We start from the raw sequence: 17,134 nt of genomic DNA, 5'->3' as shown, positions 1-17,134 counted from the left end.
CTTAATGACATGTTCAACCAGGCCTTCTAAGTGTCTTCTCTGGGTACTCTAACCTTGTCATTTTGTCCAAGCTGTGGGATAGAGAGTCTCCCACTGCAGAGGTGCTCTGCCCTCAGAAAAATRCATGTAGGTGTTGTAGTCAGACTTTTTGACTCCTACTGATGCTCAGCATGTATTACATGCTTTGTGGAAGCGAGGTCTGTAAGAGTATACTCCACTCATTCTTAGGTTGGTGAACTCTTTCTAATCAAAGGTCATCAAATACAGCTGCTAATTATGGCTAGTGGCAAAGGAAATAGGCTGATTCCCTAGAAATGGGTAACAATGTCCCTCTCAGTGAGCGTTCAGAGAGGAGCATGGGTTACCTGAGTCATCTCAGGTCTGGGTGCTCTGGCATTTAATTATGAAGAGTAAAATTGCAGCTTAAATGAATGATTATTTGGGACAAAATATGGATTTGTCTACAATACATGTCCCTATTAGAAAGGCTTCATTACAAACCCTTCAGGCTTTTTGGCTACTCATTAATCATGTGTGAATACATGAAGGGGAAGATCAAGCTACAACTAAGGCATTTCAGCTTCTTTTCAATTACATGCCATAGCCAAAAATAATGCAAAAGCATTAACCCAGCTACCACCCACTCTCCCAAGAGCTCTGTAATGAGGCAGATGCTTCAGAAAATACTGGAAGCAGCACAGTGGATTCAGTCTTGCCCTGAGGGTATGTTCCAAATAGAGTTTTTGTTATTTTATATGAAAATATTTAAACACAGTTAAATCTGTGTGTCACTCCCATGCTTCTGTCTCTCACMATTTCTTACAGGACCATATTACCAAGGGGCAATAGCAGTGCTATTCTTTCTATAGCCTTCTTACATGTTGGCAGGATGGAAAGAAACTCTCTGCTTCCTGTAATTGACATGAACTAGGTCACCTTAGGGTCCAACCTTTTCTTTATTTGAATTTTCTAACAGATGAACTGGCTGAAACATTCAGTACTTTTTGGTAAGTGAAGATTTTCAGCCAAGTATGCCTTTAAATAAAAAAGGAATTGGAGACTCAAGGAAAAACATGCCATTTTTTTTTCTAATTTTGAAATAGTATTTCTTTTAAAATGCCTTTTTAAAAACATGTTTAAAACTCAGAAAACATTTAATTCAGTTCCTATTAATTTTTTCTATTACTTTTCATTTAAAATCCAACAGGGAAGCATTGATCCAAAACGGTTTCCTTTCTTATTTTAAAAAAATACCATCTAGGCAAAGAATGGTGCGGTTGTGCCGCTGTTGTGGTAAGCGGTTCCCGGTGCCGGTCCCTCTGCGCTGTGCGCTCCTGGCAGCACTAGAGGGAGCCTGGCGTACAAGGTTGAGTGCTGGAGGCTCCGCAGGACTAACTAATTCATCCTGCTGGGTTTGCCTATTTTTCTGCTAATAACCCTTTCCAACCTGTTACAAAGTTTTAACATGGACCTTTCTGGTTTTTAAGAAGTCCAAACAAACAGGTCAGTGTCATTTTTCTGAAGACAGATCTCTTTGTGTGATGCACTGCATAATGTCCAGACTTCAAAGAAGTTTCTTCACGCCACCTTCTTTAGTCAAATTTTTTAAAATCCAACTGTGAACCTCGCAGATGCACTGATCAAGTCCCTAGGGAGGGCTCACTCTTTCTAAGTGCTATTTACTTCGGATTAAAACTTGAAGCCACATTTTAAACTTAGAATATAGGGATTAGTACTAGAGGTCTGCAGAAACATTTTAGTGCACTCAACAACTTGAAGGGGATGRATAGCTCTCCTGCCTCCGCATGTTTGTAAACTAATTATCAGTGTTTTACAGGGCTTAATGGAGCTTACTTAGCCATGTCTTACTGCTCTGTGTAAGAGGGCCCCAGTTGTGTAGCACTGATATTAAAAATTCAGGAATCACAGGAGTCCTCCTTGCTTAAATGTTAATTATGCCTGTTCAAACTTACGCTCACAGTGCATCTCCTGGSATGGCAGAGGGAGAGGTACAAATGTTGCCCTACCACCAAAGAAATTATGATGAAACTTCTCACCTATTTTCTCTAAACCTGCACCCCACTGCSAGGTTCACCCTCTGAGTTGCTGGCAATCCTTTTCCTGCCATGGAGGGTGCTGTATTTTATTGATAAGGTGTCAGTAAAACTGATCTTGACTAGAAAACTGTTTCCCTTTCTATCTACACTCAGTAGAATCTTTGGCCTGAATTGGGGTTTTGAAAGCCTGGAGTTTTAAGAGTGTTTAACAGACCCAGAGCTTTGAGGCTGACCTGATAGAGAAATTAACAGAAAATGTGTTTGAAGGACACCATGCTGTCTGTGGTGCTCAGTGTTGCTGGGAGCTGCAGGATACAGCAGCCTGAGCATCAGCACTGAAACTGTCAGTGTCCCTCTGAGGCAAGAAGGATTGGGGATTATTCTTACTGCACTATAGCACTTGGACTGGGGTCAGTCATGACCTGCTGTATCTCAGAAGGAGATCTGATCCTGCAAGACTGCACATTTGGAACATGAACATTCCCAGCAGAGGCAGGAGCAGAACTTGCCTTCTGCCTGTAGCACTGCCTGGTGTTTCAGAACCTCCTCCTCCTCTTTGGTTCTGCCTGTTATTTTCCTCTAGAGTTGGTGCTTCCAGCTTCACTGCACCCTAAACTGCACAGAACTATCTGGAGCCCATCTTGAACTACTCTCTGAGAAATTTCCCCAGTTCTTCCTCTTGGTGTTCTGCCTACTACAGAGCAGGCCTGGCAAGCCCAGCGGAGCTAAACATGGCCTGCACTTTTCTGGTGGCAGGAAGGCTGAGGTGACCTGTGCTAATTCACCCTTGGAATAGGTGATACTACCCTCTGCAGTGAAATATTTTCATGCAAAGCTTAAAAACAGCATTTGTACAGTATGATTTTGCATGAATCCAAGCAGCTCTGCTTCCCTGCTTRCAAGCCTGGTACCAGTTCTTGTTGTTGGATACGATCTGTTGTGGAAGAGATTAATTCACTGACGGTCTTAAATGCAGTCTCTTGCTAACAGGCCAGTTTAGACTAAATCCCACCATGAGTAAATCGTTTGAGAGAGGTTTCCTTCCTTAATTTCTTACTTTTCCAGATGACTCCAAGGCCATCATACTATCACACTGTGCAGAGTCACTTGCAAAACCGAGGCCCACCAAGAATAAGCAAAAATGTTGTTTCATTATAACAATTCTGCCAGGCTACCCCCCTGCACACGGTAGATCTTACCGGCTAGTAGCTACAAAGGCCTAGAGGGTGAGATGTCACAAGCTGCTCGGTTTTTCTCAGTAGCGTGGGCTGAGCCTTCATAGTCTGTTACTGTGCAGTTGTCCTCTGTCTGCTCTTCTTTGAGTAATATATTAGTCTTTCAGTCTGTAAGTAAACCATGAGCAGGAAACACAGGACAGCTTCTGCGGCCCTGTGAATTCTGAATTGTACTTCCTTGATGGAAAATGGCWCCTCTTCAAGGAGCTTGTGTGCTGTTGGAGTGAGGAGTGGTGAAAGGGCTTCCCCCACTCCAGGGCCCTGCTATTCAGTGCTCCTCCTGCAGTTTATGAAGCTTTTGTTACTAAGCAACTGGTGTGCTACGCCCTTGGAGATCATTAGCATAATGGTTGGTTCCAGAATGCCAGATCGAGCTGCAAGGAAAGGAACTTGAATGGCATGCATTGCCTAGAAATGTTGGATTTCAAATTATGCAGAAAGAAAAAGCATCTGGAGCTCGTTAGAAGCTGTTAGTCATTTTCTAGCATTGCCTTAACTGTCCATTTTAGTCATTTGGCTATTTCAYTTTACTTGGCTGTAGCAGAGTGAGAGATACTTGTCTGTGTGTGTTAAAACCCACAACATTTGTGATACCCTCCTTAGCACAAGCCAGATGAGACAGATGTGGATGCAGGGGGGAAGGCTCGTTCAGTGGTGCAGCAGAGAATATATGAGCTGCAATTTCTACCTGTGACCCTTCCAAAGGGCACTTGGTACAACAGTGTTCCATAAATGAGGGAGATTCCTTCCTGAGGTTCGTTTTTYCCTCCCTAGCCCCTTCAAGACACCCTACTTCAATGAGCTAGGGCTCCTTGAAGTAGGGTGTCTTGAAGGGGCTAGGGAGGGAAAATTTTGAATATGTCATATTCATTTGAATATGACRTTTATTTTTTATTTTGAATTACATCTCTATTCTTTGAGCACAGATTAAGCATACCCAAAGGGGAACTGATACAGTCAAACAAGGGAGACGCTGTACCTTCATAGTAAATTAATCCAACCTAACACTTTTCTGAGTTTGAGWGAGGCTTGAATTGTTTCACAAGAGAAAGCTGATATTTCTTTTGAAGTCTTCTTTCCTTTTTTAACAGTATGACTTGGATCTAAGTTGTAGCTTACCAGAAAGAAGATTTTCCTTACGATATCTTTGATTAGCAAAGACTCTTTAAGAAAAGTGGCTTCAGGAGAGCCTTGGCACAGTTTTTCAGACTGTAGTCTGAAGGATGGGAAAAAAAAAAAAGAAAATGAAAGCTGTTTTGTGAAACCTAAAAATCTATAAARTTTATTGGAATTTTAGTATTAATTTCAGCAAGGGCAAAACCTTATCYATTGAGATTATCTCATCTGCAGTGAATCTCCAAATGGGTTGAGGTCCACCTGTCTTTAGCAAATGGCACACTGGCTGTTGCGAGAGTGAGATCATAGTCTGATGTTAATGGAAGAGGGATTAATAAATCACTTACGTATAGCATAGCCAAAGGTGGATCATCATTAGTACACATCGTGTTTACAGTCTGCCATGGCTGGTGCCCCACAAATACCTTCTAAATTAAGATAGATCTGTAGGTACTTCTCTTGACTTCATATAATTTCACTCCCTCTGGAAGTTTATTTATTTATATTTATAAAGCACTTCAGTTTCTTTTACAAACCAGCCTTTGATTATTTATTTATTTTTTTAACGCACTTACTGCGGTTGGATAGCTGACCTTCATCTACACTGAGCTTTTGCCGTGCTGTCTAGGGAGGTGCTGGCTGGAGAAATACTGATTGATTATTAAGGAGAAGGTAGGAATAGATTTGAGCTGCCTGTAATGCAATTCTCGTTCCAATACCCTGAATCGAGAAAGGAGAACAGAGAATTTCAGATCTCTGGGGAATTAGAGGGAGCATCCTTCCTCGTCCTCCGAGACCAGAAGGATGGCTTTTACAGGGGAGAGGCTACATGTAGCCTTGCCTGTTTTCATGACATGGTGAAGTTCTCAACCTCTATGAGTTATGTAGTAGCTTCCAAAGTCAGCAGAGAGAATTATTTTGACCCTTGTAGGGTGTTGATAGCTGTTTAGGGCTTGTGACAAGCAGAGTGAGTGTTTCACTGGGGAGGCATGGCACCCACAAGTCAACAAAAATATATTTACTTCCACACAAGACTGGCCCAGTTTAGTCCTCTGTATGGCATTTTATAATGCTCTCCCCTGCTTTCTAACTCAGCCAGAAATYCAAAATAAACCTGGGTGGTTTTAGTGAGTGAGTCTGCCCCTGTGGAAAGGGAAGAACCTAACTTGATCGCTCTGTAACAAACATCTTAATCCACCCACACTTCAAATAATGCCAGGAATCCTGATCCTGTTCCATCCCTTTAAGATACTCTGTCTGAGTTCCAAATGTGTCTTGGAGGCCTTACAAAGGCCACTGGGGCAAAGTTCTGTGAAATGTATATAGAGTGTGAAAGGGCTTAATTTTCAAGGATAAGTGTTCATGATACCTGTTTTGTATTTTGGAGTTCCCACATTTGTGAGCCATGTGTTGCTGAAACTGGGGGTGTAAACCCACCACAACTCTAGTTGATAGAATTTATTCTGATTTACACTGTGTAAATTAGACCATTGTGTAATCTATTTTTTTTTTTTTTTTGTACAAAGAGTGAAGATCATATTTTTCTGTATTAGACATGAACTCTACACCTTTTTGTGTACTGGTTTCCATAAACATAGCCTATCATTATCAGGTTTCATATACTTAGCTGGAGAAGCAAGGCCTAGGAATTGTCAACCATGTGCTAAAATTCATCCTGGCTTTCTTGTTTATTCATACAAAATCCTTCTCTCAGATACATACTTTTCTCTGAAGAGAGTCCTAAGCAAGGAATAAAATAATGTATTAACCGTAGTGGTTTTCCTTTATGTACACTATTAACTGGATCGAATAGGCAGTAGGACAATGATTCATAAGAGTGAGAGGTAGGTGACAAAAATTTACTAATGCAAGTTCAACAAAATGGTAATGATCATAGACCTTTCTGGTGTTTAATTTAGATCTTGGAAGTTACTTCAAGCCTTTGTGGATTTTTGCTGTCATCCCATACAGAGCACAGGAGTGAAAAATAGCAGCTAGTTATTCCTGCAGTGGTTTTAGAATCTATGCTGAACTGATTTCCTTACACTTCATGAAGTTCTGACTCTGAGTGGGCACCTTAGGATTTGTTTTACATTCAAAGGGAAGAGTCTCTCTTGCCGTCAGTATTGTATCACATCAGTAACCCTGTTTACTTTGGCACATGAAAAGTTTCTTTAATCTGTGTACTGGTTTTGGTTGGTAAGAGTTAATTTTCCTCACTGTATAAGAAAATTGCATTTGGATTAGTTCTGGAAGAAGTGTTGATAATTCAGGGATGTTTTAGTTATTGCTGAGCAGTGCCTACACAGAGTCAAGGCCTTTWCTATTCCTCTTACTGTCCCACAAGCACCATGAGGAGGCTTGAGGTGCACAAGAATTTGGGAGGAAACACAKYCAGGACAGCTGACCCYAAATGGCCAAAGGCATRTTCATACCAAACTATACCATACTCAGCATATAAACCTGGGGGARGGAAGAAGGAGGAACTCRGGGACATTCTGAGTGATGGTGTTTGTTTTTATAAGTCATCATTATGTATGATGGAGCCATGCAGATGGCTCAATACCGGCCTGGCAGCAGGAAGTAGTGAGTAAATTCCTTTTGTTTTGCTTGCATGCACATCCTGTACTTTATCTGTCAGACTATGTTAACCCWCAAGTTTTCTCACTTTTCCTTCTCMGATTCCCCCATCCCTGTGCAAGGAGAGTGCATRAGTGGCTGTGTTGGTCTCATTTATGCATCCAAATCTGTCACTTGTCTCAGTTTGGTCTCTAGATATTGCAAGAGCAAGCCCATTGTCTTCAGATATTGACATACATTCTGGTTCAGTGCAGTTGAAATACAACTTTTGTTTCCTCAGAATGTTTGACTCTTTCTTCTTTTCAAGTRAATTCYCCTGTTTAGAATCTGCRTTTGGTTGGTCTGGGTTATTTTATTTGAWGTTTTAATAAAAAGTTGCATTTTGAGAACAAAAAAGTGGAAAAGACACATTTACTCTATTACTTTAAAAATATTAAAATATCAATCTACTTTTTAAGAATTACATTAGTGTCAAAGTGCTTTGTGCAACAACAGTCTTTGATACAGAGATTGAGACACATCTATTTTCAAACCAGTGTTTTCTGAATGCTTCAGAAAAGTATGAGCTTTTGAGAGTAAGGCTTCAGAATAGAATAGGCTTAATAGTACCTGTCATTAGCACTCTGTAGCTCTAGAATGGCATGAGGCTGGGAGTACAGACTGATGAGCAGCATGGCTTAACTCAGAACAGCACTAACCTAATCAAYGACACTGATTCTGGAATTATGTGGTCAATGATAAACCCCCAACATTCTTCTTGTGTTGGTGTTCTTTCATTTCTGTGGGGTGAGAGCAGGGGTACAGGGAGCACAGATGTTAACATCTTGACTTTCTGTTATTGTTCTGAAGCAGGCTGTTTCAATCAAATGTTTTTTTTCTATACAGGAAGCACTCAGGTGGGGAAAAGACAATGCTCCAGAAGTGGCAGGTGAGCAAATCTTGGCTGCGCGTGATTAAGCAAAGAATTTTAGCACACAGATATGTCCACACACAGCTTTGTGTGTGTGCACATGTCTACCTTGAAACCTAAGCTGTTCTCTCACTGCTGGAAGTGAGGTTGTTGGCAAGAGGAGCACAGTATTTACATCTGGTTATTGTGGAGTTATCGCTCCTCCTGCTATGATACATATGGTGCTACTGTCTGGCAGATTAAGTGTGATCTTAATGGCAGATCTGCACATTTTTAAATTGAGACCAAAGAGAGCCACCTAGTTGAATCTGTGCCTGCTCACAGATCATCTGTGCATCCAAATCAATGCACCAGATGGTTTTCTGAGCTGGGGGATGTGTTTACCTTTCTGTAGCTGTGATCTTGGTGACTGAAGACAAATGAAGAAATCCATATCTTCTTGTTTATAAATAGTAGTTTGTGTGCAGCCTTTTCTGTATAGGCAGTTGTCCAGGGTTTTCTGATATCCAGACTGAATGCATTTGGCTCACTTTTAAATTGGGAAAAAGTGCTCTGTTATGCAAATACAGCATAAAAGCACTGTGTGATTATAGACAAATGCAAATGGCCTGTCTGAAGAAGAGACAGAATGAAGACAGGTTCTGTTGAATRGGTTGTTATATAAGAGGTATTGTGTTGATCTGAATGGCAAAGGATGATTGATTGCACTATTTATAGTTCTTGTCCTAGTGAACCTGGGAACCACAGGCCTCTCAGGGTGCCTTTCCATGGTTTTCAGGGGCATAGTCTGGAGATTTTAATGCTTGTTTCCTATCCCTGCAGAAGAGGGAGATCAGCAACTTTGATTACCTCATGTACCTGAACACTTTGGCTGGCCGCAGCTACAATGATTACATGCAGTATCCTGTGTTTCCATGGGTCCTCGCTGACTATCACTCTGAGGTCAGTACCTGCTGCAGAATTCTGTACTTTCTGTGGTAACAATTGCACAAAGGATRGGTGAATGATGCCATTGAAGCAGAGGGGTCTAGACTGAGGGTTTAAAATTTTAAATAGTTTGAACTGTACTGATTCTATATAGATTAGCCTTATCTTCAAATCAGCATAAGGAGGGTCATGTTCTGTTTCACAAAGGTGGATGAACATCTGTTTAATGCAGATCTAATTAAGGATAGGCTGCATCAGCTCAGCAGGTTGGTGTGGACAGGTTTTTTTGACCACAGAAAAGGAGTTTTGTATCAAAAAGCCTTGAGAGAAATTTGCAACCTGCTAGATCCTTTGTGAAGTTCKGGAGGTGGGTAAACCTGTGACCTTCTTGTAGGGATGAAACTTCCAACACAGCATTGCCACTGTCTAGTCTCACTGAGATAGTCATGATGTCTAAGTACTAAAAATCTCCATCTCTCCTGGGTTTTCTTTTCAGACTCTAAACCTCACTAATCCTCATACATTTCGGGACCTGTCAAAGCCCATGGGAGCTCAGACTGTGGAGAGGAAACACAAGTTCATCCAGCGCTTCAATGAAGTGGAAAAGAGTGAGGGTGAGTGTTTTAGGAGACTAATGGACAGCAGAGGCTTGAGTCCCCTCAGAACACCCAAAAACTTTGCAGAGCTATGGCTRATGGAAATACCATGCCAAGGAGAGCCTCTCTCACTGCTGTGTACAAACTGGTCGAGGATTCAAAGAGAAATGACTCCTGCAAGTACTGCCTTATATGCCTTGTACTGCTTTATTCTGTTCTCTTTCCTTGGACAGAAAGAAATACCACAGCAAAAAGCAATGGAAAAGACTKCTGTTAGCTAAGATGCACACACTGGTCTTATTTGTTTGCTAAGCTACATGTAGAAGACTGCGTGCAAGTTAAATAACAGCTTCTTTAAGAAAAGGAGACAGAATATTGAGGCTGTTGACCTCTGGAGATCAAGACCTTTTCTGGTTCTACTGGAGAAAGGGATGATCTGGAAAGTTAAAGGCCTTATTTTTCAGAAAATGAAATATGGAAGACAGAAAATGAGCATACTTCAGTAGTAACTGTGCACTTTCAATGCACGTATTCAGTGCAAGATGTGCTTTAGCTCACATGTCTTTGAACACATCTGCTTAAAAATATCTGTTCCTTATTTCATTGTATTGTGGTATTTGGATGCTAAGGGCTGGAAACGGTGGTGTTTTGTACTGGAATCTGATTTGTGTGCAATTTCCAGGAGACCTGGCAGCCCAGTGCCATTACTGTACTCACTACTCATCAGCAATTATAGTGGCATCATACCTGGTCCGAATGGAACCATTCACCCAGACCTTCTGTTCTCTGCAGGTAAGGGGACAAGATCACTTCCCTCCTGCACCTTCTTATGMACTCTGTAGTGCATTACAGTGGTTGTGTAATGAAGGAGGATAGTTCTGGCATTTTCTGTACTCTTTGTGTGGACTCAGAACTTACTTGGGGCAACATTTATGCCATGAATGTTGAATCYAGTGAAAACATCTTAATGGGACCATGACTAATGCAAGGGAGAAGGGTTATATAGTTTTGTGAGAACTGAGGCATGTAAACACCTAGACAATGTTTATTACTTGTCTGAACATAAGCTTCAGACTGTAGGGCAGGTAAGTCTTGGTATGCTCTTCCATGAGCATTCTAAGCCTAGATACAGTCATGCAGCTATTGGCAAGAACTTGGAACTTGCTGTGGTGCCATAAAGAACATTCCTGGGTCATGTGAGGACATGTAGGTTCTGATAGGTGTGAAATTGTAGGGATCATGGGATCAACTTCCTGAAGAAGGGGGGTGAGATTACATCCAGTGCTCCTGAAGGAATATTTTGTTTAACCTTTTTCTGAACTTGTTACTGTTTTTACAGTGCCAAGCTGGCTCTCATAATGGAATTTAATTTATGGAAACTAAATGTTGTGCTTACCTTTCCCATCTGCTTGGCATACAGGAGCACCAAATTTCCTGACTGTTCTTTTCAGCAGGCAATTAATAATGCTCAAGCAAATACACTTGGGGTGTAGCAGAGTTGTTACCCTTATTTYTGTAATGTGTTGTGTTATAACAAGGTCTACCTTGTTAGAGGAGAACAGATCCTTCAAGGTGTATTTTTTAAGGAGTGTCTTGCTGAAATCTACCTATCTTTATGGAGAAATACAGGAAAATAGCTAGACCAGGATATTTSACACTTGGAGAMTGCTGTATGGATAGTGAGGCATGGCCATGTCTCCTGCAGCTTTSCAAGTGCTTTGCTGTTGTGGTTGGGTTTTTGTTGAGTGAACTAATACAAATGAAGTGCTGTGTTAATTAAGTAATAAGCTCTGTGATATYGGCTGTTACCAGCAGTAGCTGATGGGTTAGTGAACCACCTGAGGCAATGGTTGCCATCACACTCTGTGAGCCATATGTTAGCTGCAGTCATGAATGACTGTGGAGCAGATATTTCTTCTTGTAAACAACAAAGGCTGCTGTATCTCCCTGGCACACTTTTCATGCATAATGAGTTCTCAGTCTGAGTGAATGCTTCATGGCTGTGTTTGTGTGATTAGCAGGTAACCACCAGTTTTGTGAGGATAGTTATCTTCAAAGGTTGCTGAGATCTGAAGCACTCAAAATTTTGTCTGGATGTGGATCCATTGAAAGAAAATGTTGAACCCCTTCCACGCTTATTCTTTTGCTTTTAAGCTGCTGCCTGTTCATCTGAGCTCATTGTTGTCATTTTCCCCAGGTGACTGATCCTACGGTAGCCTAGGAATTGCTAACTGTGAGGTGCTGTCAGCAAACAGCAGATCTGAGAACTGGATGATCAAGTCAGTGGCAGGTTGCAAAAAGASAACTCCCACACTTAAGACTGTGGAAGGGTGCTGCGGCCTTTAGGAGCCGTGAAAGTTCTCAGCATCTTAAAAAGTGAAAAAGCTACATTTGTATCTGCAAATACACTCTGAAAGCATGAAAAGGAATTGAAACAACTTGGGTGCACTCTCTGTGAAAAATTGATGTTAACATAACATGTAGTTTCTCAAGTCAAGCAGTTGATTTGCACCTGACCACAGAAGAAGGCAGTGAKGAAGCATTGTTTTCAGTAATGGGACTGTACAGGAGAAATCTTATTTCACTTTTTTTAACTGTATTGAGATCTGACTCTGGATAAAAGTTTGTATGTGCTTTACATATTGAAATAGAGGAAAAACTGGCTTATCAAACAGGTACTGGTCAATACTTTCCTCTTTACCTTGGTCACATACCTCCTGGAATTCTTTTCAAGAATTGGTCTCAGTGCCACAAAAGAGCAATAAAGGTTTCCATGTTTAGTGTCTTTATAGGAAAGGCATTCTAGGACTCCATGCCGTCAATATTGAGACTTGCTTTGATAAACTCAGCTATTTATCCCCTTTTATTCTTTTATTTATATCCCACTGTTGCATTTCAGCTATCAGATTGGCCTTTCCTGACATTGCCTTTCCAAAAATACTTGTAGAGATCAGGATCTTTACTCTTCATTGTGGTCCTGACTCTTGAGGAGTCATTTAGGCACTTCCAGCAGGAAATAACTTCTCAATGTCTCTGGACATGTTTAAGTCATTGCACCTTCATAAGCAACTCCTAGAAACACTTTGAGGTCTTTGGGTCTAGAGCACCACCAAGGTGATGCTTAGTGTTATAAATTTGTGAAGTTCTAACTTCTCTCCAGAGATCATTTTGCCTACTTGCTTTGTATACACCCTGCTGGACTGTAGTTTTAAAAACATATTTTCCAGTGTTTCTGGTGACTGCAAGGCCTCTACTGAAAGGAAAGAAAACAGAGGCTTACTGTGTCTAGCTGTAGAAAAGTCATAAGAGTTCGTTGTCTTCCAATCTGAAAGCATAAAGCAATTCTTGATTCTCTTTTTCCCTTTCAGTGCAGTTTTTGCATTCATAGCGAGAGAAAACTCATTAATTCTGATATAAATATATGCAAATAAATTTATTAATATAGGAAATGGGAAAATCAGTTATTGCTTCCTTTATAAATAATACAGGCTTAAGTTTTAAAGATATTACTTTTCCCTAAAATGAATTAGACAGCCAGGGAAAAAATCACATTTTTTCGTGGTGGTAATATCTTTAACCAGATTTGTCGCGCTAACAGCATTTCCTATGTATATATTATTTTTATTTAATACAGGTAATCTTTTTATTACAAATCATATTGTTTCTCAGGAGATTACCACCAGCTCTCATAAAAGCTGCAAAAAAAGATGAAAAAGCATCAATCACCACCAGACACAGCACACTGTGTGCAGATTAAATATACAAAGCCCTTTAATATGCTTCAATGAGATACTTGTTAGCTGTTGATTTATTTATAGTTCTCCTTCTACTCTGTTTTAATTTCAATTTGAATTTGACTCCAAGGGTCCTTGCCTAATAATGATCAAGAGCAAGATGACCTTGTGCATCAGATTAACTCCAGATAGGCTTGCTCATGTGATTAGCCACTTTTTCACTCTGTCCCTTGAGTGGGTGTGGGAAGGCTTCACAGTTGTTGCTGGTGTAAGGAAGAAGGACAAGCTGCTAAAGCAGAACTGTGCTGTCGTTTAGAGATGAGGCTGGACCAGAARCCTGGTCAGAATTCACTTTAGGGGAAAGAGAAGTTTCCATCTGGAAAAAAATGTTAAGTTTTGGTGCAAGTCTGTTCCAAAAGACAAGCAAGGAATGTGTCTTCAGCACTTGGGGTTTATTTACTGCTGTCTTATAACTTACCCGTGAAGGTATTTTATCCTGAACAAAAGATATGGCAAAGGTCACTTCTTGACTTGCAGCTGCCAGACTGAGCAGAGTAGATCTAAAAGAGTTGCAACCTAAGTGTGCAAATACTCAGGGGAAGCCAAAAGGGCAGTGATTCTTGGCTTCAGAAACCCATGTGGGAACTGCTGCTGGRGTTCATCTGGTCCATGGGAGTGAGATCCCATCCTCAAAGGGTGAGTGCTTAAATGTTGCTCTCCTGTGTGAGAGATTACAAGATCTGAAGCTGATCTGAAGATCTGAAGTTACTGTGCAGAAGTACAATATCCTCCTCATCTGGCACATGTAACAGTCTACAAGCAGTGAGAAAACTAACTGATATTTTTGTGTTCCCAAGAGGACAGCCATAKACAGAACCTGACTGCACCTCGTATCTTTTACACAATGACTCTTGCACCTTGTTTWTGTTTTACTGTCTTCATTATTCAATCCCACTGGCTTATTCTTTTTGCCTAGGGAAACACCATCAAAGATTGAATGGTAAGAGTGAGCAATCATTCSTACTTGTTCCCTGTTGTGCTGAGCTATTTAAAGGTGCTTGTTCTATCTTTGACAATCTCTCTTGAGCCCTGGCAGTGGGATGTAGTGTTATGTCCCATGACATATAATCCAAATTAGTTAACCCCAATGAGAAATATCTATGTTAGCCTGGGAGCACTGCTACCAGCASCTGAACTAGGTACTGAGAAACAATTCAGTACTGTCAGTTTAATACAGTTTAAAAGTCAGCTTTCCTCTAAAACAGTTTGATGTTACTGACAAACTTAATCAGGTGAGCTCCAAAAACTGATTTTTATTTGGTTATTTYCATTATTATAGAAATTTTATGTTACACTAAATTCTTTCATGCTCAGTGTAGGGATCCATATGTAAAGGTAAACCTGGATTTTCACAAATGCATACCTTCATTACTTACCAGTTTAGCTTGGGTCCCAGAGATTCTTTTTCTCCCCTCTTTATGCTGTCCCTCCTTCCCATAAGGAATGACCAGTCCCTGCTCACTCCTGCCACTGGGCCTTTCCTGTTTTCCTGGATCTAATRAATGTTACTTCAGTGGTAACCTCCCCTTCTCCAAGGATTTTTTCACAGGAAAATTCCACATAAGATTGTTCACAAGTGTTTGGGTCATAAGTGAAGTTGCCCATTTCTTGCAAATCACTTTGAGATGAAATAATTAATTTGCTTTCAGAAGCATTAATAATGGGCATGGTGATATTCTCAAGCTGTCCATGATGGCTCCTGCTTTGCCTCTGTGTTGCAGGCTGTGCTAGAAGTCCAAGCTCTATGTCCTCCCAACATACATATCTACAAACCAGGACTCAGCTCCTAATGTAAGATCACAGTATATAGAGCTGGGACAGATCTTGACACATCCCCTTATCAAACATATGATAAAGTGATCATAGCAAAATTGGCTAAGATGCTTTTAATTTAACAGAATTCTCACTGTGAAGTCTTTGTCTGTTTCCATTTCACAGGGTGGGAGTTTTGATGTTGCAGACAGGATGTTCCACAGTGTCAARAGCACATGGGAATCAGCATCAAGGGACAACATGAGTGACGTCAGGGAGCTCATCCCTGAATTCTTTTACTTGCCAGAATTCCTAACCAATGCAAATCACTTTGAACTTGGTAAGTTCTAGAAGRGACATAAGTGTTCCTCCCAGCATCCTGGCAACAGAAGGGATCCAGATCATGTGTTGAGAGTTGGCCTCTGGAGTATGTGAATAGATGAGTCTTTCTAATGAGAAGGGATTACTATTTTTGTTCAAATAACTCTACCAGCATACAACCTTCTGAAAACTGAAAGGTGTCAGAAGAACTAAGTTTCCAGCTCAAGAAGGAGCAAATAGTTTCTATTAATWACTGTGCAAAAGAATAAAATCTTTTTTTCACACAAAACTGGAGTTTTATATAATAAATCTAGTTGACTGCTTTTCAAAATTTGGCCTGTATCATCCCATCTRTGCAATATTGAATATATATTTGTCTTTTGGAGATGGGTCAGTTGTTSAATGGTGTTGGTGAAAGTTGGTTTTGATCTTTTCTTTTTTTAATCTCTGTGAGATCACAAGGTAATTAAAGTTTCCAAACGTCCTCACTCTTAAAAGGTTCTGTACAACTTGCATGAACTTGATATATTTTCCCTGTCCTCAAACAGCGTCACAATCCCCTCTGAATGTGCACTGTCTCTAGGCTTTTCTGCTTCTGTGATGAAGGCTCAGAGAGAATGCAGAAAAAGCACTATTCAGAAATAGGCATGGAAGTTCTGATTCAATTCACTTTACAGGACTTTCACACCATTTGCAATGCAAAGCTGCTTTCTATAATTGACATTGGCTGGTTAACAATTAAGGCAGAGGAAAAATAGAAGAATCATCCTAAGCTGGCAACAGCAAAGGCAAACTAACCCATGGTATTTAATCTAGTTATAATTATACTTAAGATATCAGTGAAATGAGGCATGCTAAAAGATATAAATGTTTATATTTATGTGTTTAGCTGTAAGAATAGGGAAAAAGATCTGTTGGAAGTTTGTTAAAAGATAAGAAAGAATTAGGGTAATTTCATCCTGACCGGAGACCAAGAAACAAACCCTGGCTGAAATCAAGATACAGAGACTGACCGGAGTGGAATTTCATGGAGAGAAGCAAAGGCCACCAGAATCTTGCCAGTAGAGGGCAAATATTCACAAAGATTTTACAAAAGGCGAAGCCAAGAACTCAAATCTGTGCACTGCTAAGCTGTAGAGAAGCTTGTGGTCCCAGACCTGAACCTCAATTTAGATTTGAATTCATCCAGTTGCACAACACTGTGCTCTGAATAAACAACATATGCTCACCTTCTGAAAGGAATCAGGTTGCAAAGGACTTGAGAACAAAATCCCTCTCAGTGGCTGCTTTGGTAGGAATATTTGGCAGTTAGACCCACAGGATTATGTATAAAAAGAAAGTTGTGCAACCACGTTTGTCTTGTCTGTGTTTGCATTCTGTACTGAAATGGTTTGTGCTGAGGATGTGCAAATTTTTACTGTGTTTGTGACAATTACTAGAACATTTTCTCACTGCCTTATTACTGGATCAGAAATCCCAGAACATTGGTTCTTTATTACTCTATGCACTCAATTGATGAACCTGAAACTGCATGTGGGAAAATCACCTTAATTTCCTTTGACTTTGGTATTTCAGTAAAGTTGTTCTGATTTTCAATGTGTTTRATTCTTGGTTTTGGTTCTCCCTTTGTAATTCTTGCAGGCTGCATGCAGGATGGGACAGTGCTGGGTGATGTGCAGCTTCCTCCTTGGGCAGATGGGGACCCCCATAAATTCATTCTCCTGCACAGACAGGTCAGTGAATACAAAGCTTTGTGACAAAATGCTGCCTGTGTTCCACCGAAAATGAAGCTCCAAAAGCCAGAGTCACAAATGAAAATGYTGGATCCAAATGCATCCTGCCTTTG

The 17,134-nt window shown here is 40.5% G+C and overlaps 1 protein-coding gene across 1 annotated transcript in view; it reads left to right on the top strand.

Annotated features, from left to right (window-relative positions):
- WDFY4 (WDFY family member 4) overlaps window positions 1-17,134 on the top strand; it is a 111,070-nt gene that overhangs the window by 77,836 nt on the left and 16,100 nt on the right. The window contains exons 48-53 of the mRNA XM_057370989.1: window positions 7,874-7,916; window positions 8,721-8,840; window positions 9,322-9,439; window positions 10,104-10,213; window positions 15,154-15,307; window positions 16,930-17,021. Coding sequence (XP_057226972.1) covers window positions 7,874-7,916; window positions 8,721-8,840; window positions 9,322-9,439; window positions 10,104-10,213; window positions 15,154-15,307; window positions 16,930-17,021 — 637 coding nt within the window. The remainder of the gene's footprint in view (window positions 1-7,873; window positions 7,917-8,720; window positions 8,841-9,321; window positions 9,440-10,103; window positions 10,214-15,153; window positions 15,308-16,929; window positions 17,022-17,134) is intronic.

The sequence above is a fragment of the Malurus melanocephalus genome, unplaced genomic scaffold (assembly GCF_030028575.1).
Source record: "Malurus melanocephalus ecotype Western Australia unplaced genomic scaffold, MMel_1.1 scaffold_137, whole genome shotgun sequence".
NCBI lineage: Eukaryota > Metazoa > Chordata > Aves > Passeriformes > Maluridae > Malurus > Malurus melanocephalus.
The sequence above is the reverse complement of the archived record's forward strand: the minus strand, read 5'-3'. Positions and strand labels throughout refer to the sequence as shown.